At 35.1% G+C, this 23,657-nt stretch overlaps 1 protein-coding gene across 23 annotated transcripts in view; it reads left to right on the top strand.

The window, feature by feature from the left end:
* The window catches only part of DST (dystonin), a 495,141-nt gene that overhangs the window by 461,757 nt on the left and 9,727 nt on the right, over positions 1 to 23,657 (top strand). For 18 of the 23 annotated variants that reach the window (XM_032140288.2, XM_032140274.2, XM_032140272.2 and 15 more), the window contains 13 exons: positions 1,880 to 1,999; positions 4,201 to 4,370; positions 5,678 to 5,837; positions 8,254 to 8,448; positions 8,949 to 9,077; positions 13,651 to 13,794; positions 14,780 to 14,968; positions 17,122 to 17,251; positions 18,891 to 19,054; positions 19,857 to 20,019; positions 20,826 to 20,980; positions 21,151 to 21,225; positions 22,100 to 22,117. In XM_032140288.2, the coding sequence (XP_031996179.1) occupies positions 1,880 to 1,999; positions 4,201 to 4,370; positions 5,678 to 5,837; positions 8,254 to 8,448; positions 8,949 to 9,077; positions 13,651 to 13,794; positions 14,780 to 14,968; positions 17,122 to 17,251; positions 18,891 to 19,054; positions 19,857 to 20,019; positions 20,826 to 20,980; positions 21,151 to 21,225; positions 22,100 to 22,117 (1,812 nt within the window). The remainder of the gene's footprint in view (positions 1 to 1,879; positions 2,000 to 4,200; positions 4,371 to 5,677; positions 5,838 to 8,253; positions 8,449 to 8,948; positions 9,078 to 13,650; positions 13,795 to 14,779; positions 14,969 to 17,121; positions 17,252 to 18,890; positions 19,055 to 19,856; positions 20,020 to 20,825; positions 20,981 to 21,150; positions 21,226 to 22,099; positions 22,118 to 23,657) is intronic. The other 5 variants (XM_058432041.1, XM_058432036.1, XM_058432034.1 and 2 more) reach the window with 1 other exon arrangement.

The following is a 23,657-nucleotide window of genomic DNA, read 5'->3' as shown; positions in this document are numbered from 1 at the left end:
GTGTGTCTTTGTACTCCATGGAAGAGAGAGATGTACCTATCTTGCTTGACAAATGTATATATTTTTAAATCTTTGATTTTTACTAGAAATTTAGTGTAATACTGTAGGAGGATTTTACAGTTACTTTTTGCTTCAGTCAGCTACAATTTTCTAGCCTTAGTGTTGTACCCCATTGTTTGGGGAGTTAGGCTCAGTTGGGTGATGCAAAAAGATGTCATGGCAGTCAAGTGTTTCAATGTTTAATGCTAACAGTACAAATGTTTAAAGGCTTTAGAAATGACAAATTGCATTGTTATAGCATTACACACCATAGACCCCATTTTGAATGGGAGGTGTGAAATGTTCAGTGTTACAAATGAGTCAACTGGGATAGACTCGGTCTCTAATGTTTCTTTAAGACAGTATTAATTCTCAGCCTGACAGTTTTCTCTCCACATTATGTGGTGCAATAGCATGTGTAGCGCCGGCATTTCTTGAGTTATGAACATCAGTTTATAAATGTTTCTTGGATATCAGTAGCCAGTTGCTCGTCTTTTTCCTCCTTTCTCGATTTAATCAATTTTATTTTCTCATTTTATCTAATTAACTTTATAAATATTTGCTACTGTTTTTAGTGCAAATGTGTAGCATTTCCTCTATTTATATGGCTTAAAAATAGTTTTGAAAGCAGAACCAGCCTCAGAACTTGTGCATTTGTATCATTGACCTTACCATCCAACTGTTATAGCCGGTATTATTTGGAGTCAAACTACCTGACACCTTGACTAGCTGTTTCTACTGTTTATTTCTTCTTATTCTAGTATCTCAGTTTTTGGCTCAGATATTGATCATACCTCTCTGACTTTCACAATTCATGTATCTATTCTAGTTTCCATTTTTCCATGTTTAAATTGATAAAAGTTGTGAGAGGGATATGAAGGTTTGTAATGAGATGATCTCCAGAGAGCCCTTACAGTTTTGTGAGTCTGTGTCCTTAATCTGCTCTTATTGTTAAATATCTTGTTGTTATTTCATTATTCATGTGCTTTGGTATACAATAGATTTAATTTTGATTACTAAATTTTTTGTTAGGTATCTGTTCACTTAAGCTTATTGTGACAAATAATTTATAACCAGTTTCACAATTGTATCAGAAAATAGTACCTGCTCGTTCTTTATGACAAACAGAAAAGAAACTGTGCTCAAAATCAAATAGATATAGTACCAGAATGTTTGCAAGGTTATGGATGCCAAAGAGAATATAACATTTTGTTAGAACCCAAATATTGTGGCTGCTCAGTCATATAAAACCCATATGTGAGGCATAGGCATTGGTTTGAGGATTTTGATAGCAACAATAATGATGTTGAACTATCTTTGCATTAAATAGGAATGCAATGGCCTCTTGTTTTTGCTACTTTAAAAAATCAATTTACAAGCTTTATACTTACCCCTCCCCATTTTTGTTCCTTTTTCTTAACATAGGGATTAAATTCCCTAGAAGTAAACCCAGATCTGTCAACAGACAGCAGTAAACAACAGCAACAACAACAATACAAAACATTTTCTGAGAGTTTATGTTAATTATTGAACAAGAAGAAAGTATTAGGAAGAAGTTCTTTCTGGAGCTTCGTAACTTTTTTCTAGGCTCTTTTAGAGCTGATATGTTGAATAAATTAAAACAAAGTGACAGTGGAGCACAGCCACAAATGCTAAGCATTATCAAGACTTTTTTTGTAATTTGCTGATGAAAGCATTACTTTTTTCTTCTTCAGTGGAAATTTTGAAATAATAATTTTCAGCATTTTCATTACTATTAATCTCTGTCTTAAAACTGTACTAGATCTCAAGTATAATATGCTTGAAAAATTTTCAGACAAAGGTGTGAATTTCTTTCCAGTTCCATGAAGCTTGGAGTAAACTTATGGAGTGGCTAGAAGAGTCAGAAAAGTCTTTGGATTCTGAACTGGAAATCGCAAATGATCCAGACAAAATAAAAACACAACTTGCACAACATAAGGTGGGTCTGTAATTAGGATGAGCATATTGTCTCATTATATAGTTCAAGATCACTTTAAAATCCTTACTTCATCACGTGTTTATTCATCACTAAAGAAAAAATAATAGGTCCAATGTGAACCTATATTAAATTTAAAAGCGATTGCTCTTCCTGTTGGTCATGTTGCAATATCTTTACTCTTCAGTGACCATTTCACTAATGATTCCCAGGTTAATTGTTAAAAAGAAAAACATACAAAATAAAAATGGAAGTCCTCTACAGTCTAAAACATATAAAGGATTTGTAGTGGTTTTGAACATTGGCATTTCAGTTTTTCCTGATAGCTGTCTTTTCCTGTACTTTCTTTGACAGACAAAATAGCACCTTGAAGGTAATTCTGTAGTAAAAATTAATAGATATTTTGCGATACAGATTCTTTTAAACAATAGAATGAAAGAAATTGGTTGCCTGTACCTAAATTGTAAATTAATATTTTATTGTGTTTGTGCATATATAAAATTCCACCCAACCTCAAAGGTACCCAAAGACATGTTTATATAGATTAGAAAAGCATGTAGAAACATTGTTTTTTAAATATTTTCTACCTTTTCTATGCCTATCTTATTTTATATCTTCCACATGACATTCAAAGAGCATTCCCTCCCACCGTCCTCAGCTCTTTTGAATTTGGATTTTTATGTAATTCTATTTATAAAGTGACCCCACCAGCCATCAGGATGAGGATGTGAGTAAAAGGAGAGTGATTCTCGCAAAGGGTTTTACAGTTTTAGGCATGTACATATAAATTATCTCTTGAAACATAATTTTAAAAGGCTGGAAAAATTGGGGTGATATAAAATTTGTCATCATCAGGAGGAAATCCTGGCCATCATCTTCACACAGGTTGGCTGCTTCCATCAGTGGGTCTAACCTTAGGAGGTCATGATTAGAAGGATGGGAGGAAACATATTGAGCATCTGTTCCCTGGCCAGATGAGGGCTAATGAATGGCTTGCTCTGCTGGCACCCTTTGCCTGTGAGCTGCCACATTCAATATTGGGAGCACAGTGACAGTGAACAGCACCTTCCTTCCTTCCCCTCTGATGGCGAAATGAGAGCTTCCTTCTCAAAACAGAATGCTTTATTTGAACTTGAACGTGGATGTTGTATCGTGTAGTCTTATGAAAGTATATTACATATTAAAGTTAGAGAGTCCTATAAATATCTACCTTTTTAGAGTCTCTATTTGGCAACAGTGACCTGTATTCAGCCATAACATTTTTTGTATATCTGCTTTGTGAAGAAAATCTCTGTCAATACCATGATTCTATAACACTGGCATTCTGTTTAGAATAATATGAAAACAAAGTTTATGGATAACTGTAGAAATAATGTGATTGTAATTGTGTTGTCTATTACTTAGAAATTTCCAGATGTAGTTGCCTATTACCCATGACAAATTAAATAATTTAGTCATATTAAAACATTTTAAAGTATGTAGCTTTTAAAGGCAGTAAAAACTTCTTAGGTAATTATAACCTTGAGATTATTTTAGAGAAGTGTACATTTGCATAGTATTTTACTATCTAGGGTAATTTTAGATTTGCTACAAGGATTGAGAATCACTGTATTAATGTTTCCATTATATTTTGTGAGTTTGTAGGCTTCCCATTAAGTTGACCTTTCTTTGTTCTCATTCCTGCTATTGTATATTCAGTAGCAGTTATTCTTTCTACTCTTCCTATTGAATATTTATAAACATCTACTAGGTGTAAGATGATAATGAGAGGCCTACAAAGACAACGTCCCTGCTCTATAAAAGCTTACGATTGAGTTATGTAGAAAGACCATACAGATGCTCCTCAACTTACGATGGGTTTTTATCCCATAAACCCTCTGTAAGTTGAAAATACGGTAAATAAAAAATGCATTTAATACACCTAACATTAGCTTACAATAGGACAAGATCATCTAACACAAAACCTGTTTCTATAATAAAGTATTGAATATCTTAGGTACTTTATTGAATAGGTGACTGAAGTATGGTTTCTACTGAATCCCTATGGCTTTCGTACCATGGTAAAGTCAAAAAATCCTAAGTCATTATAAATCAGGAAGCATCTATAATTCATCTCCATTTGTTAGGGATGCCTCTGTTAATGCCTCTTACCTATTTATTAGTCCCAAGAAGAAATTCACGTTCTTTTCTTGTTAAATATTCAGGAGTTTCAAAAATCACTGGGAGCCAAGCATGCTGTCTATGACACCACCAACAGGACTGGACGTTCTCTCAAGGAGAAAACCTCCCTGGCTGATGACAACCTGAAACTGGATGACATGCTGAGTGAACTCAGAGACAAATGGGATACCATATGTGGAAAATCTGTGGAAAGGTAAAATGTTCTTTAAGACAGTTTGGTTACTCTGTAGACCTCTTTCAAATACAGTAATGGTGCTTTGCGGGGACATTTCAGGAACCTTAAATATTTCCTTTGCCTGAGGAACTTCTGCTTGTCCGAAGTATCCCACACAAATAGCACTTGCATTGAGAAGGCTTTGCTGTTCATTATTTTTAACTACTCATTACAATAGGAAGTGATATCACTGTCCAAGCTTCTGCCATCTCAGACTTGACTACACCGACTGCTTCTGACTCGTCTTCCCATGTCCACTTTTATCACTTCTTTGACTTAATTTCTACATAACTACTGGATAGTCTTTTAAAAATGTAAATGGAATCTTGTCATTCCCCTCCTCCATATTTGGTGACTTGCTACTGGGCATGCATTGAAACACAGGCTTCTTAATGTGACGTGCAAGGTACCACTGATCTGGCCCCAGCATTTCTTTCCAACTCCATCTACCCCTTTCTGATCTCCCTCTTTCTCATTACATTTCCACGAAAACCCAAGACATATTTCAAAAATTTTAAGTATTTAATTGGGTACAATAGTAGTAGAGTTCAAATATATTGTACATGTTTCCAAATTTTCCCGTTGATCCTTAATCTTAATGATTTTTGTCAGTATCAAGATTAAATAGATTATATTCAGTTTTAGGGAACTCACAGTAAGTTTTTGTCACATTAGTTTTGAAAAAATCTTAAATTCCTCAGCCACAAAATGTTACATACCTTTTCCAGTGTTATTTGCATGGTTTTATTTACAAGATTTTTGAAAAGACAAAAAAATAAAGTCCTGACAAACGGATCAATGAATGCTAGGGGTTTGAAGATGGGGGAAGGGCGTGTCTATAAAGAGACAGCACAAGGAAGATTTTTGGGATGGTTGAACTATTCTGGATCTTGATTGTGGTGATGGTTCCGTGAATCTATACATGTGTTAAAATGTATAGAAGTGTATACCAAAAAATGTCAAGTTTACTGCCTGATAATCTAAAACAAAATTTTAAAAATATTTGAACAGTTTAAAAGGCTTATTTTTATGAAGAAACATGAAGGGTCCATGGTTTCCAAAGGTGGGAATTTTCCTGGAACAGATGCCATGTATTTAAGGAATAAGAAAGAAAATTTAGAAAAGTTTTGTCTTCTTCCTAAGAAGAGCAAAGAAACAACAGTGAATACCAATATACTGCTCTTCCTCTTGAGTACCACTCAACCTTCATCAATTAATTTTAGATGTTCAGATATATGAGTGACGTTTTTTGTTGCAAGGATCAATTTTTCTACCTTTTTCCCTAGACAAAACAAATTGGAGGAAGCCCTGTTATTTTCTGGACAATTCACAGATGCCCTACAGGCTCTCATTGATTGGTTATATAGAGTTGAACCCCAGCTGGCAGAAGACCAGCCTGTTCATGGAGACATTGATTTAGTGATGAATCTGATCGATAATCACAAGGTATTGTTATCTGGGACATTTTATTTTATCTTGTTTGATTATTCTGAGTGTACAAGGAAATGTAAACCATTTAAATTAGCCTTTTAAAATCAGAAGACTATAGGTCATACTACATAACAGTCTTTATTGTTGAAATATGTATCCGTTTGAGCAGAACCTGGAAGCAAACTTTAAAAGTGATGAGGAAATATTATTTAGTGTCAGTGAAATACTTTTGTTTTTAATTACCAGATCTAAAACCTTTTTAGAATTTGGAAAGTGATTTCATTCTCTGGTGCTTTAAAACAGATTTCAAGAATGTTTTACTATCTTTAGTTATGCACTTAAACAATTATGTAATAAAATTTAAAATCATTCATTCAGTGACCTGACACTAAGTCATTGCATAAGTGTGTAGATTTGTGACATGATCCATGGTGGTCATGACCAACTGCTTTTAAAAATACCAAACCAAAACTGTTTTAACCTTGCCCCTTGAATTATAGCAATTTATGAGTCAGCAGCTTGTGCTATAAGGGATTTGATTATTATTTACTTCAAGAAAACTGGCTTCCTTGAAATCTCCTGATATATATGTAAAACTGTCATGTCATGTAAATCAAAGGTAATATTCAAGGTGTCCAACTAAGTGTAAGGTCCGAAATTATGATCAAATGATATAAAGCAACTTAGCCTTGGAAACAATATGAAGCATAGTACTAATGTAGAATAGTTGTATCAGAGTTCACTTTATATAAAAATATCTTACCTCACTCTACTTGAATTCATCTTGTATTTCTTCTCTCTAGTATTTGAGTTCAGAAAACTTATTCCATTTATAATGTTCTCTTTATATTGGTTATGCTATTTTGATCTTACCATTCTTTTTAAAAGTCTTATTGCATATTTATTTTCCCCTTTTTCTTTCTATTCTATCATTATACCCATAAGAGAGTTTGTTACACCTGAAAAGTGAAGCAAACTAAATTAAAATAAAAGAATAAATAAAGAACATTGGTCGGGTCTACAAAAGTTAAAAATTTAAAAATCACATGGCTTTGCTTATATTGAAATAAATGTTTTGTGTATGGTTAATACAAACTTCTCTATTTTCTGGCATTTATTCAATGAGTAATGAATAGCGTAATGTTACTTTTTACATAAATGCCATTTCTGTAAGCTCACTGTCTAAATATTTACTACTCTAGGTAATTGCCAGATCTTTTATATATTAAAGGTCATCAAGAATGAATTAATCATTTGGCATTAGTAATACAACTGGAAGGCTCAAGAAGTTCAAGTATGCAAAATGCTTTGGAAAGTCTTCTGAAAACTATTGGACTAGTCCTATCATAAATGGGATATTTAGATACTATACCATTTGCATGTGTGTTTACGTGTATGTGAATGTGTGTATTGGTGTATACGTGTGTGTTTGTATCTTTCTGCAGGCACATCTCATTTATAACTGTTAGAGTTGAATCAGTCAAATAATCACTTTTGTGATAGGCTCACTTTTGTGAATGATCTGAGTATCAGAATAGAAACCTGTAGATATGGCCAAATGGTAATATTCATTTATGATGATTTTTTTTAAACACATTAATTTTATTGTGATAGAATGTTGGTTATTAATGTTTGAAACATCTAGTTGCATACACAGACTCTTGGATCAAAAATAAAGAGCACTGGGCTCACTTCTTAGATCAGTCTGTGGCCAAAATAAAGGAATTTAATTCCTGGCACATCAAAGTTTGTCAAAATTAGGCAGGAAAAAAAAAAACAAAAAAAAACCCAGAAGCTTTTCCTCTAAGGTGAAAGACAAGAATTTAAGCCTCTAAAATTTGACATTATGAGTTAGTACCTAAGTTATTATGAAAGACCAAGGAGTGTTATAGGAATAAAAGACCATCTGCCAACTCCTGTGGAATTCCCTGCCATTATCTCTAAGACATCCGTGGTACACACATCAGGATTGCTTAGTCCTCTGTTGGCTTCTTAGATACATCTCTTAGAGTAGTGCCAAAGCCAGCATCCACTTGACATTCACACCGGTGATCTGAGAGGAATTGGGACACCATATTAAAGAATCATTAAAAAAAGGAATTTGATGCATTGTTTTATGAAATTGAAATAAAGAAGGCTGGCTGCCATTATTTAAATCCAATATGTCATTTTAAAATAAGGTAATCTTACCTTGTTTTCTCATGAGAATGTGACAGGACTGAACAAATTTATACAAGACTGTTCTTGATGGTGCTCAAATAGGAGCAGTGTGTCATTTATCTTATGAAGATGCTGCCAGAAATATGGTTATTAAACTGTAGGTCTTAGATATCTGTACATGATGTTATGTGCACATATATATCTCAAACAGTATGTGTTGCTGTTTTGGTTTTGTAATTAAAATTAATTTTTCAAAATATGGTCTCCTTAGGCCTTCCAAAAAGAGTTGGGGAAGAGGACCAGCAGTGTGCAGGCCCTGAAGCGCTCAGCCCGAGAACTCATAGAAGGCAGTCGGGATGACTCCTCCTGGGTCAAGGTCCAGATGCAGGAATTAAGCACACGCTGGGAGACCGTGTGTGCACTTTCCATATCAAAGCAAACACGGTTAGAAGCAGCCCTGCGTCAGGTAAAAACCATGTAAATGAGAGCTGGGTGTAATGGGAAAAGTATTGAAACCTCAACAAGAACTATTCTAGTAAAAAATTGTGAGGCCCTCGTGTCTCAGTCAGGACAGTCTGAAGAAGGAAGTTCTAGTAGCATCATTGCCTTGATCCTTCTCCCACCCTCCCCCATGAAGTTAAATTACTGCTAGAGGGAGGCATTCTAATCTTCACACAGAAGTGCTGCTTGATTAATGTCTCAGCTTGGAAGTATGATGGACTGACATTCATCTAAAATCAAGTTGTTAAAGTGGTAAAGTTTCCTTCATATAGGCTTTTTTATGTATTGAGTGTTTTCTTATAAAATATGTATATCTCTTCTTAATGGGATTAATGAAGCAATTTAAATTTAAAACTTTTTTTTTTCATTGAAGGGATGAATCCACTATACAGTTTTGTAAATTGTGCTAACAGGCATATTTGGGAATTTTGTTTGGGGTGTGTGTGTGTGTGTGTGAACTCTTAGGCAGAGGAATTCCACTCGGTGGTACATGCCCTCTTGGAGTGGCTGGCTGAGGCGGAGCAAACCCTGCGTTTCCATGGTGTCCTCCCAGATGATGAGGATGCTCTCCGGACTCTCATTGATCAGCATAAAGTGAGTAATATATAAATGCTAAGTAAAGCTAAATTAGAAAATCAAAGCAGGGAAAATAGACTCGTGATTACAAATATCAACTGCATGAATATTTTCCTTCCTGAGAAATACTTAAACACCTGGTACATTTGAGAGTGTACTTCTGTCCACATTGCTTACATATGTATGTCCCTGTGCACCCACACACGTATGTGTACCTGTCTTTTTATGTTTCCTTTTTAGGGAAGGTAGTTACTCTGTTTCCTGTCTCAAGGAAGCATATTGACTTATCTAGGCTTTTTGGCTTTTGACCAAAATTGGTCAAGATTGTTGCAGTTATTATGTGGGTTTCAAAAATAAAACTTCTTTAATGAGCAGTTTGGCATTTATAAAATTATACCCGTAGGATGGTAAATTAGTAATTTTGCCCTTTGTAAACAAGACACACAGGTAATTTAATAACTCATCTTTAAATCTATTTTTAAGCCTCTGCTGCTTCTGTTTTTAATCAAGAGCCTTTTAAATCCTTTTTAGAAGTAACCTATAGTATACATTAAAAATTTTAAAAATGAATTCCATAAGCCAATATTCTATTGAATAACTAACCAAGTCTAAATCTGGCTATTGAGTTTTTAGATCAAGATCTTTCTTGCGGCAATGCATGAAACTTGCCAAAACCCTTCAGAGAGTGATCCAAATATCTCTTAACAGATGTTTTTTAACCTTTGCCTCAAAAAATCAAGAATTTGAAATGGCAACGCTCAATGTAGTGTTGACGTCAGCATTTCCTATTAACTTTAAAGGATATTTTAAACACCAGTAAATAACTTTGTCTTTTGAGGTCAGGCTGGAAATACATCATTAATTCTAGTGTAGCATGGATTACATCATGTGTAGAGACTTGTTATGTTAATACCCTCTATCAAAGATGGGTTGCTGAATCTATAGGAGTGAAATATTGCCATGTCATTTAAAAAGTGGTACAAGCTTGCATAGCATTTTCTGGAAGAATGAAATGCTATATATTATATACATCGTTTAAATTTGAAGCTAGAATATAAGAAGAAGACAATTACATCAAATTTATTATAAATTTTTGAGTCAGTTCAGTATTTTGAAAATGTAGTTTATATTATATTACTGTGGGCTTACCATCAGCCAGCATTGAGTTCCATTAACATACTTAGGTTTGGGTCTCAGAGTAGCAATAAATGTTTGCTGGACACCACTTAAAGCCCATTGTGCATATCTAACACCCTACAGAAAGGAGCCTATTTGTGGTATCACCACTCTCACAGCAGGACCAGGAAACCTCCAGAAGGCAAGTATCCAGAGCAGGGGTAGTGGCTTTTACAACGAATTATTTTTAAATAGCATAAAATTACCTGTAATTTTATAAAACATTTCTTAATAATATTTTGCAGTAACACTATTCATTCTTTTCCATCTCCTCTGCTTCCCTTCATACATTCACCATTCACCAATCAAAGAAAAACAGAATATTTAATTTCTTAACACCAGGACTAGAGACTTCTTATTCTTAGTATATCCAGTTTCTAAAAATGGCAAGCTTTCCCACATGAGAACAAACTGGTAGGGTAAGGTTCAGACTAAGTTGGAAGGGCATAGAATTCAGTGGAATGTTGACAGTCCAGTCCACCAAATTCTAGGTATAACCTTGGCTCCTCTAGGTGTAGAAGTGATTGAAAGTGCATTATTTGTATCAGCTGTTCTCTGGGGGAAACACAGATGTTAGATTAACCTATTTTTTTTATCTTCCTTACAATGTTGGAGTTTTTAATTTTTTTCATTTAGGAGGATCCTGTATTGGGAAAATGACAATTTTTTTAAGTTATGATATTTAAAAAGTAGGTGTTATCAGAGTGTGCTGTCAATTGAACGTTGACTCCATTATAGTAAACTTGTAAATAAAAGGTCTAAAAAGGATTTATTCAGTAAATCACAACTCTTTTGAACCAATTACCAGAAACACAAAAATGAATAAAACACAGTCTTTTAATCTTGTGGACCGAACAGTCTTAATATAGCAAAATGCCAGAGTAGGAGGTATGACACAGAGCTGCTTCACAGAGGTTAAAACAAAAGGCCACTTATATTAGAGTAAAACATATAAACATATCATATAAATTTAAATTCAGAGAGTACATGTACATGTTTGCTTCATGAGTATATTGAGTAATAGTAGGGACTGGACTTGTTTTGTACCAGTCATCCAAATGTTAAACACTGTACCCAATAGGTAATGTTTCAACTCTCAGGCCCCTTTTACCCTCTGTGCTTTTTGGAGTCCTCAGTGTCTATTATTTCCATCTTTATGTCCATGTGCGCCCATTGTTTGGCTCCCATTTATACATGAGAACATGTGATATTTGATTTTCTGTTTGAGTTACTTCACTTAGGATAATGCCTTCCAGCTCCATGCATGTTGCTGCAAAGTACATAATTTCATTCTTTTTTATGGCTGCATAGTATTCCATGGTATATATGTACCACATTTTTTTAATCCAATCAGCTGTTGATGGACACTTAGGTTGGTTCTGTGACTTTGGTATTGTGAATAGTGCTGGAATGAACATACGAGTGCTGTTGTCTTTTTGATATAATGATTTCTTTTCCTTTGGGTAGATACCGAGTAGTGGAATTGCTGGGTCAAATGGTAGTTCTAATTTTAGTTTTTTGAAATATTTTCATACTGTTTTTCATAGACGTTGAACTAATTTATATTCCCACCAACAGTGTATAAGCACTCCCTTTTCTCAGCATCCACATCATTTGTTGTTTTTTCACTTTTTAATAATAGTCATTCTGACTTGTGTAATATGATATCTCAGGGTGGCTTTAATTTGTGTATCTCTGATAATTAGTGATGTTGAACATTTTTCATGTGTTTGTTGGCTGCTTGTATGCTTGTATTTCTTCTTTTGAGAAATGTCTGTTCATGTCTTTTTCCCAGTTTTCAATGGAGTTGTTTGTTGTTTTCTTGTTGAGTTGTTTGAGTTCCTTGCAGATTTTGGATATTAGTCTTTTTTCAGAGGCATGATTTGCAAATATTTTCTCCCATTCTGTAGGTTAACTGTTTACTCCGTTGATTCCATCTTTTGCTGTGCAGAAGCTTTTTTATTTAATTAAGTCCCATTTGTCTATATTTGTTTTTGTCACATTTGCTTTTGGGATCTTTGTCATAAATTCTTTGCCTAGGCCGATGTCCAGAAGAGTTTTTTCTAGGTTTTCTTGTAGTACTTTTATAGTAAAACACCTATATTTCAAAGTGAACACCCCCGTTCACATAGTGTGAGTAGCATGGGCATCATCGATGTCTGTGGCCTCTGGCACTCATTGTATAATCAAGTAATCGCTCTTGGTGCAGGTGTCCAGAGAGACTGGGGTGTTTGCAGATCTCTAACATTCTATATGAGATTTTGGAAGCGTGTCACATTTTTAAGGGCAAAGATTCTCATTTTGTAATCACATTTTCAGAGTTCTGTGGTCTGTGTATCTATGGATATAGTTCCGATGGTAGAAAGTACAATTAAGTATGTGCGACATTTGTAAAACATTTATTTGAAAGATCATACTTGAGGATGTCAAGGCTTTGTTCATTCTGCTTGCTCACAGAGACTGGCTAGAACTGCCAGAACAGAGGAGAGTGGCTCTTACTGGCATTTTAAAGGGACAGTTCTCACATGGGCTGACGTGCTGTCAGCCTCACTCTCTGCAACCTCCCCTTCACTTTTTACTGCATAGACACTTTGGGCCCTCTCTTCCATACTCCCAAACATTTATCTTTCCTTACCCAGGCTTCTGTCTACTTTGTACTTTTTTATTCATGCTCCTATGTTTCCTGGCATAGTTAATGCTATTTTAAATATTAACCTCCTTATCTTATTTGTTAGAACTTATTTTTGGTCAATCAATATTGTTTCTATCTCTAGTAATACTGTCTCTCCCAATGCTATTCTCCATTAATAATATAATTATATCTAAATTTGGGAGAGTTATTTTTTGTATAATACAGTTTTTAAAGCATGAAATATCCTATAAAGTTGGCCCTCTGTATCCAAATATTCAAAAATAAAATGGTTAAAAATATTCAAAAATAAAATGGATGGTTGCATCTGTACTGAAGATATACACACTTTTTTCCTTGTCATTATTCCCTAAACAATACAGTATAACAACTATTTACAATGATTTCCATTGTATTAGGTATTATTAGTAATCTAGAGATGATATGAAGCATATGGGGAGGATGTACTTAGGTCATATGCAAATACTACATCATTTTATATCAGGGACTTGAGCGTCATTGGATTTTATTATGCACGGTATCCTGGAACCAACTCCCCTTGGATTCCAAGAGATGACTGTACTTGTATTTTGAAGTACATATTAGAAAGTACTTTGTTTTCTGTTTTGTCCCCTTTTCCTCCCCAATTAGTAGATGATTTTCACTGTGAATAAACCAATTGAAGTTTTTGTTTATTTGTTTAATTCTGGCAGTCAAACAAATGTCACCAGAGTTTTGTTTTCAGCCAATGCCAACAGTTAATTGAAGTCTTTGTTTCTGCTGTAGGAATTCATGAAGAAACTGGAAGAAAAGAGAGCTGAACTAAATAAAGCCACCACTATGGGCGACACCGTTTTGGCTATCTGCCACCCCGACTCCATCACTACCATTAAGCACTGGATAACAATCATCCGGGCAAGGTTTGAGGAGGTCAGTGTGTCTCAGATAATCTTCAGAGTAGCAATAGCTTTGAGAGTTGAGGGGTGTGGGAAATTTCAGGAATTAAGATGCGCTTATGGCCATGGGAAAATGAGACCTCTACATAGAAAATGTTCTTTTAAATATGCTTCTTGTATGCATTACAATCTCTGAAATTCGCTTTTCTTTAAAAGCTCAAAGAAATTTTGCAGCTATGTCCCTGGAAAATTAGAAGGCAAATATTTAGTACACTGTATAACATTTTGGCCTCCTTCCACATTGTTTCTGTTGAATAATCCAGCAGTTGGATGGTGTTTCAGAGCAGTATGTACTGGTGGAGTGAATTGATATACATAAAGTGAATTAATTCTGTATTTAATATCGTAGCTTTTTTTTTTTTTTTTTTTTGACGGAGTCTCGATTTATTGCCCAGGCTGGAGTGCAGTAGCGTGATCTCGGCTCACTGCAACCTCTGCCTCAGCCTCCCGAGTAGCTGGGATTATAGGCACGTGTCACCATGCCCAGCTAATTTTTTTGTATTTTTAGTAGAGATGGTTTCACCAGGTTGGTCAGGCTGGTCTTGAAGTCCTGACCTCGTGATCCGCCCACCTCGGCCTCCCAAGGTGCTGGGATTACAGGCGTGAGCCACCGCGCCCTGCCAATATCTTAGCTTTTTACATGTCTACTCTGTGCCACATGGAGTAAGCTTACCTGATCCTTCAGAGAATGCATATTTGAACTCAAATTAGAAAGCAAAAGGAAGCCTGAGTGATTGACATGCATCTTTAAATTCTGAAGATGATGAACATCATCATGGGCTCTCATGTCCTCCTCAAGCCAGATCTTGATGCCACTAATGGAATCTAAAAAGACCAGAAGCATTATGGGTCTAGCTCAGGATGATCCTAATTTTCATTTAAAATTTATTTATTTTACATCACTGCAATTATTTTACTAAGTTGGAGGAAATTCAGAGAAATTTCTGTTTCTCTGACAGGTGCTGGCCTGGGCAAAGCAACATCAGCAGAGATTAGCAAGTGCTCTGGCTGGGCTTATTGCCAAACAGGAATTGTTGGAAGCTTTGCTGGCTTGGTTGCAATGGGCTGAAACTACACTTACTGATAAGGATAAAGAAGTCATCCCCCAGGAGATCGAAGAGGTGAAAGCACTCATTGCAGAACACCAGGTAAAATAAATATAATCCTAACTCCTGTTAACCATTATCTCAGATATTTTCTTTTTTTCACTGCTGTGCTTCTCAAAACATTGCTTTGCTCTTGTTATTTTCACTTCTTCAGACTCCTCAGCTCCTTACAACTGTGTTTCCAATTCTGCAACTGCCCTAAAACCTCTCTTTACAGGAACCCTCTGTGACCTTTGCAAAGCTTTCCTTCTTTGTCCTCTGTGGGGTTACACTCATGGTATTGTCTCACGTTCACTCCTGCCCTCCCTTTTGCCTTCTAAATGTCAGCTCTCCTTACTCCTTATGTGTTATCCTCAGCTCTCTATTTCTCTCACTCTGTTCCCTCTTTTGGTGATCTCACCCGCCTCCACCTCCCTGGCTTCAGTGGGTACAAGGTACCCACATTAAGGTATCCACATTAAATGTGGATGCATTATGTTCACATTGAGTTAATCAAACAAGTTTGATTGCTCTGCATTTTTATGTCTGCGAAGATGACTGTCATCACTTGAAATACGTCGTATGAAAAAGGGAACGTGTTGTCTTTCTTGGAAAAAGCAGTCTTCCTATATATCCTCCTTGTTTTAAACTCAAATGATGGGTGTCACACTCACTTTGATTTACTTGATTGCTCACAGTTTGTTTAATATGCATTTACAAAGAGAAATATTAAGTGTCAGCTCAGTTGGTTAAGCAATTAATGTTGCCATTATTGTGTGTGTGTGTGTGTGTGTGTGTGTGTTTTAAAAGCCTAAGACATCAACGTCTATAATGGCCCTAAGTGTACCCGGTCATGTTCCCTGTGATCAGAGGTATTAGAGTTCTTCATTGTGACAAATATTCCAGAAAGGTGTTACTTCAGTTTTCCCTTTTGTCTGGGTCCCCTTTTCCCCATCACTTTTCACAGTCTCTGCCTTTCCTCAGCCTTTGTTGCATATTCCAAATAGAGGGATACCTAGTAAATAATAATAATAAGCCCAAGGAGATGAGATAAGCAGTGGCAAGATAGTTAAACCTTTTAAATACAATGGTAGTATACTTTAACTACTTTAACCCAAATAGTTTTTGCCATCCTTGGAATAGCCTATTTATGAATATTTTGATGTGTCCACATTAAATGTGGATGCATTATGTCATAATGTATCAAAGAGCCATCTTTTTTTTTTTTTTTTTTTGAGAGGCGGGGTCTCACTCTGTTGCCCAGGCTGGAATGCAATGGCATAGTCACGGCTCACTGCAGCCTCAACCTCCTGGGCTCAAGTGATCCTCCCACCTGAGCCTCCTATGTAGCTGGGACTACAGGCACATGCCACCTGGCCTAATTTTTGAATTTTTTGTAGAGACAGGGTTTCACTGTGTTGGCTAATCAAAGCCATCTTAAGTATTTCAAATATGTAGGTGAAATGTGCCACAGAAAAGTTCTTGGAAACATCTCAGCTAACTAGTTTGTTTGTAGACAGATGCTCACTAAAGATTCTTCTGAGGAGCTTGGAAGCTTGAGTTTGGTTGATGCACAGACAGGTTATTTTATTCACATGACTTCTCCACGTGTCCATGCATGTTAATCAACTAAAACAAATTATTTTTATTTTCAATTTACCTCTTTACAAGCAATAACATTTTATTTATTTATTTATTTATTTATTTATTTATTTATTTATTTATTTTTGAGACAGAGCAGAGTCTCACTCTGTTGCCTAGGCTGGAGTGCAGTGGCACAATCTCGGCTCACTGCAACCTCTGCCTCCCAGGTTCAAGCGATTCTCCTGCCTTAGCCTCCCAAGTAGCTGGGACTACAGGCACGCACCACCATCCCTTGTCAATTTTTGTAATTTTAGTAGAAATGGGGTTTCACCATATTGGTCAGGCTGGTCTCAAACTCCTGACCTCAGGTGATCCACCTGCCTTGGCCTCCCAAAGTGCTGGGATTACAGGCATGAGCCACTGCACCCGGCCACATTTTACATTCTTTAGAAATTAGTAAATGCCTGCAGTATGATGGTTTAGATTTTTTTTACCCTAAAAATAAAGCATGATGATTTATGCTTCTTCAGAAATAATAAAATGGTTCTTTTATCCTCCTGTTTTTAGTTCATTTCTAAAGATGATTTTCTGTAGTAACTCTTATTTGATTGACATCATTTCTTTCATTTCAGACCTTCATGGAAGAAATGACTAGAAAACAGCCTGATGTTGATAAAGTAACGAAGACCTATAAGAGGAGAGCTGCTGATCCTTCCTCATTACAATCCCATATTCCAGTCTTGGATAAGGGACGAGCAGGAAGTAAGCAGTGATCAGTTTCTTTAAAATGTCAATAAATAAGGGAGCTAATTTTCTTTTGAGTTATTTGAAATTTGGGGGCAATTGGTGATTTTACATGAGCACTTGATATCATGAAATACTTTCTAGAAGGAATACATGTGCTCAAGTATTGTAGAAACATTTAAAAATAAAGAAAAAATATACCCAGGTTTCTATATGTAACTTTATTGTCTTGAAGTGTATCTTTCATATTAGCTAGAAGAAAATTGAAAAAATTTACAATAAGAATGGAAATCATCACCCCCTTTGCATTGTCTCATTTTTCTTCCATTATATATATAACATTAAAACTGAACATAACAAAAATGACCATGACGTGGATAATCTTCATGACTTAGTTGTTCATTGGTGACCAGCAATCTGATAGCTTTTGCCCATGTTCATGTGACTTCAGGCTCTGTTTACTTCTTGAGCTACTTTAACAACATGACGTGACATTAAAAACAATCATAGTTAGCTTGGAGAAGATTTAAAAGAAACACAATTTGTGTTATATGTTTTATGCATTTCTGAATGGAAATGCATTTTGCATATTACTTAATTTTTTAATTAAAAAGAAATGATGTCGGAGCTGTTGTAATTACTTACTACACAAGGAGACAAGGTAAACTATTAAGAGCCCTATAGCCAGACTCCTTGGCTGTCTCCAACACTTACCACACTGAGAAACATAACCCTGGACAAGTTACTTAAACTCATTCTGAACCTCAGTTTCCTCATCTGTAAAAGGGAATAATTATAACTTCATTGGACTGCAGTGAGAATTAAATGAGCTAGTACATACAAAATGTTTAACATACTTCCAGGCATATAGTTAAATGCTCAAGTATTTGTTGTACTATAAATCCTAGCTGGGACACTTAACATTCTATATGACCCTAGGCTAGTAATTTTTCTAGGCCGTATTTAGCCATTTAGTAAGATGAGAAAAATTTGTTAAGGTCATTGTTTTGCGAAGTTGTTGAGACTTGCGGAAAACAGCCAGAAAGCAGGAGGAAACTTTAGTAAGGCAGTAAACTTGGGTTTGAGACTATGCACAGGAAACATGCAATCTCAGTGGAAAATGGACGTGGGCGAAGGCTGGGGTCCCATACACATGCTGCCATATTTTATTGGCATTTGTGAAGTGTCTTGCTTTGACTCTTGTGACTGCCCAGTGTCTGCTGCCCTCATCTGCTCTCCCTTTCTGCCTTATTCTCTAGGAAGGGCAGCTGGGTTTGATGTAACTCATTGTAAGATAGTCTCACTGGCCTGGGAGATTTCCTTTAACAAAGAGGATCACAGCATGCTTCGTTGCCATTAAAATGGCATGAATTTTAAGCTGGAATATGTTTTAAGCATAATTTATTGAGAGAGGTTTCCGGTATTTAAATGCCCCTGTCCAGAGATATTTCTTTAAATTGCATGAACAGTGTGTAATCCTTAATAAGGAAAACAGATTTGGACCTTGACATTATACATCATCTAAATTAGGATACTTTTACTTGCACAAACACATAATTAAGTTGATGCAGTCTTAGCTAGAAGCAAAAAAGGTCAAGCCTTAACACATTTCAGCACCCTGGAAACTGCCATCCTAACTAAAGTTATATCTTCACAGGAAAACGCTTTCCAGCATCAAGCTTGTATCCCTCTGGGTCACAGACACAAATTGAAACCAAAAATCCTAGGGTAAACTTACTGGTGAGCAAATGGCAGCAAGTCTGGCTCCTGGCATTGGAAAGAAGGAGGAAACTCAATGATGCCTTGGACAGACTAGAGGAGGTTTGGAAATTCATACTCTCAACACCATATTGTCATTTGTCATATTGTCATTCCTTGTAACACAACACATGGCCGTTGCCAAAATCTTGGTATTTTTTAACTTTTCTGATAATAAGCAAACTCTTGCTATTTGAGTACATTTTTAAATTTCCAAAATAAATACCACGAGTATGTGTGATTTTGTGAAACATTGATATATGGGATTTGGATTTAGGGATCAATAAAGTAAAAAAAAAAGATTATGTTCTAACAATCAGAAGCTGATTCCTTAAGAATAAAATCTAACTTGACATAATGTTTGCTAGTGATGCTGCCTGGAAAATATAATCATTTATATTTCAGATCTTTTGATTGTGTGTATTTGATTACCTGAGATTTCAAGTTTTAGATTCTGCAATTGGGAAATTTTTAGAAGCCCGGGGGAGTTAAGAGAGTGGCTGATAGTGCAGAGGGAGAGAGAGCGAAGGGTTAGGTAAGTGCTATTGAGCTGGACCTGCTATCCCAGTAAGCATGACTAGTGCTGGTACTTAGAGCCCAGACCACCTTTATGACTTTGGCATTAATCAGAAATTTACAGCTTAAGTTTTTAGGAATTTTATTTGTAAAGAAAAATCAGTGACAGCAATGGAATACATTTTAAAGGCAAAATGTTTCTAAGTCCCCTTTGCAAGATCATACCTCTTTTTGAAATGGGAAGAATATGTGTACTACCTAGAGAATCATTTAAAAAGTTATTCATATAGTATAGTCTACAATTTTAGTACAGCATTAACTCAACCAAAATACCTTTTGTCCTTTTTAGCTGAGGGAATTTGCTAACTTTGATTTTGATATCTGGCGCAAAAAATACATGCGATGGATGAATCACAAGAAATCTCGAGTGATGGACTTCTTCAGGAGAATTGATAAAGACCAGGATGGGAAAATAACACGGCAGGAATTTATTGATGGAATTCTTTCCTCAAGTAAGTTCTAAGACAGATGACTGTAACTGATACAATTTTTAAAGGAAATAAGCACATTTTAAAATTGTGGGTCCAGTAAACTTGTGTTACAGTAAAGCATTGCCTTGTAAGTTGCCTAGGAAGTCACGACCCTTAAAAAAATGTTTTTTGGTAAAATTTGTGGCTCTGGAGTCAGGAACACTCACTAACTGTGTGATCACAGATATGTTGTTCCCTCACTCCACTGAGGCTGAGAACTTGTTAGAATAATAAAGTTAATAATATATGATTCTTAAGGTGTTTGTGTGTGTGTGTGTGTGTGTGTGTGTGTTGCCTGGCGTATGTGTAATAGGAAGTCAATAAATTCAAGTCTCTTTTTCATTCTAATTCACATTCTGATCTAACTTTGTCATTAGTAGGAAATTAGAACTCTATAAAACTTCTTAAGATACTTATCATCTTGTTTGATGGCCCAATCATTTGTATGTGATTTCCCTGACAGATGTTACTAGATGTCATTCTTAAGGTAAATTTCATATAAATTATTCTTTGACTAGCAATTGAACCATATAAAATTGCCAGTGTTAAACATTTTCAACCTGAAAAAACAGCATTTTATATGATTCACCTAAATAGTAATTAAAGATAAATTAAGATTATATATAGCTCTTCATTTGCTATGAGGTAAATCAGTTTTTTAAAAAAGGATTTTAACGTATTTGATCACTGATGACTTAACCAGCCACATTGAGATTAAAATGTGCAATTGAGAATGTCTTGAGAAAGAACTAACAAGTCACTACTTACCATTGTTTTCAAAATTTTAGAGTTTCCAACCAGTCGCTTGGAGATGAGCGCAGTTGCAGACATCTTTGACAGGGATGGTGATGGATATATTGACTATTATGAATTTGTAGCAGCCCTTCACCCAAATAAAGATGCATATAAACCTATCACAGATGCCGACAAAATCGAAGATGAGGTACTCATTATCTTTCCATTGTGTGCAACACTGATAGTATGTTCTGCCACAATATCATGCACAATTCATACAACCATTTTATTTTCACTTTAATTGTTGTGTCAAAGTTTTAAGGATTGTACTATGTAATATTGACATTAAAGTAAATATTTCATCATTGTTTTTGGCAGGTGACAAGGCAGGTAGCTAAGTGTAAATGTGCAAAGCGATTTCAAGTTGAGCAGATTGGTGATAATAAATACAGGGTAAGTTTTCAAAGTAATGTTGTAGTTCCTTTAAAGGACATAAATTGAAATCTGTATACAATTTGATCTCCATTGTTTTCCAGGAGTCTTATTTATTTATTTTTTTTACCTCATATCAAAATTTAATGGTATATGAAACTCTTACGTTTAACATTTTAATTTATATAATTGTGGCCTGCATTTTGCATATTAGGAGGTATCTTTGACATCTACATCATGCACATTGCCTTTAAAGAAAAGTTATTCACAAGAAAATACTCAAATCTCATATATTTAGGTTGCTTCATATTATTTTATATTTTATTATGATTCGAGGTAAGTTTTCAGATTTCAAACAAGAAAGCTACTCTAATCCAGAACCACAAAGTTAAAAATATGGACTCATTTTAATAAATATGGAAAAAGAGGCTAGTGTCTTCTCTACTTGTGCAGTAATTTTTGCTTTTATTCAAAATCTCAATTAACTTGGTTCACTCTCTTCAAAACAGAAGAACAGTGTGACTTCATTACTCTTTCTCAATTTTTTTTTTTTTTTCGGAACATCTCTTATATGTAGTAGCTAGATAGGAAATGTGCTGAGTTTCCCCAATACAGTGTGTTACTTATAAATGAAACATTTTTATACTTAAAAAAAATCATCAATGTATTCAAAATTTTAACTTAAATTTGAAATCCTAAGATTTTCAAAAATATGTGTACAGAAAATAGTCTGATTATTTGGTTTGAAATTGGGACAACTGGGTGCCTGCACATCTCTAAACTAGATACTACATCCAGAAGCACAGAGTGTGAGTATGTGTGTATGTTCTAGAGTCATACAGAAAGTTTCCTGTTGAACTAATTGTGTCTTTCTTCCATTTTTCATTTTTATCAGTTCTTCCTGGGAAATCAGGTATAAACCAGTGGAATGTATTCTCAAGTTCCTGATGATTTTTTTTTAACTTTAATTCATAGTCATTAAAGCTTGCCATGGCCAATCTTTCCCATGCTGTCTCCCTAGCTACTACATTGTTGGTTGGCGTGGTGTTTCTGTAAGCGCTATAAGGGTCCTTGATCTAGGATTCCTTTTTGCCTTGTGTCTCAGATGAGGAGATTACTTTTAAGCAAACCAGATAATGAATTGTAGCTTGGCTTGCTACAGTGTTACAAATGCAATTTTTAATTCCCATTTTTTATAATATGAGCATATATTTTATGCTAGTACTCATTGGAACACAAATTTGATTCTCCACACATCTGTGTTAGGCTCATTGATGTTTAACTATTTAGGACATACAGTCTACAGTAGCCGAGAAGGATCAGCCTCAGGCAGTGACACAGGAAGACAGAGAGCCAAGAGGTCTCCTTGGCACTCAGCCACAAGTAACAAGTTCTCTCCAAAGAAGCCATTTGCCATTTGTTCAAAATCACTGATTTTGGGGCTTGGCATCTCTGAGTAGAAATGTTAACTCAGTAGGCTTTAAGTAATATCATTCCTTTTGAGGAAAGTTATCGCTGTAATGTATGCAGAATCTTAAAGTCACATTTTATGCCATCTTGATCGAATGTTTATATTGGCACTTAAGTCAATATAAAATGTTTATGTTGACATTTAAGTCAGTATAAACTGTGTAGTGGCACTACATCATGATCAGAATTTTGAAACTAAAGAGATACTCTGTTTTGATTTAAACATGTTCATGAAGCTTTTTTTTTTTTTTTTTTTTTTACTTTGGAAAGAACCATGCTATCTATAGTATCTGACCATATTACATTAGATATGACTCTGCCACTCCATTTTAAAGCCATATTACATCTCAAGCTTCAAATTATCTATTACCTTCATTTATTGCAAGCAAATAATTTATTTAAAATAGAAATAGTTACTTTGGATAGATTTTTAAAACTTCTGTTAGTTTTACTATAATACTAAAATGTTACTTTTCCATTCTTGCTATTTTCGGAGTCAGCAAATGGGAGAGCATCTTTTATTTGCAGAGAGGATGAGAGAAATACCTCAAAAGGTTTTACTCACTGAAAGCACAGTCAGCAACATTAGTCTATTTTCTCTTGTCTTGTAATTTGGTTATTGGGAAAATTTAGAGAAATTCTGAAGACAATGTTAGTTGTCTGGAGAATGCCTAATTAAAACAGAAAATTATCTGTATTCATTACACTTGAAATATCATCTCTATAAGGAACTTTTAGTTATTTCCTTATAACTTTTGTTTTGAGTATAATCTTGAACCAAAATCATCTAGTCCCATTATCTGGTTCCTTAAGGGTAATTTTCTTTAAATCCCCTCCTTTCCCTTTGCTTATTAGCGGCACCAATTTTTTTCTAACAAAATAAATTTACACTTTTGTTTTAAAATTTTAATTAACATTTCAGGAAGAATTATAGGAAAGTTTAAGTCTCAATGTTTAAGGAAAAAAGATTTAGAAATAGTGGT

This window comes from Hylobates moloch, unplaced genomic scaffold (assembly GCF_009828535.3).
Source record: "Hylobates moloch isolate HMO894 unplaced genomic scaffold, HMol_V3 SCAFFOLD_20, whole genome shotgun sequence".
Lineage (NCBI taxonomy): Eukaryota > Metazoa > Chordata > Mammalia > Primates > Hylobatidae > Hylobates > Hylobates moloch.
Note: the sequence above shows the minus strand (reverse complement) of the source record. Positions and strands in the feature narration are given on the sequence as shown.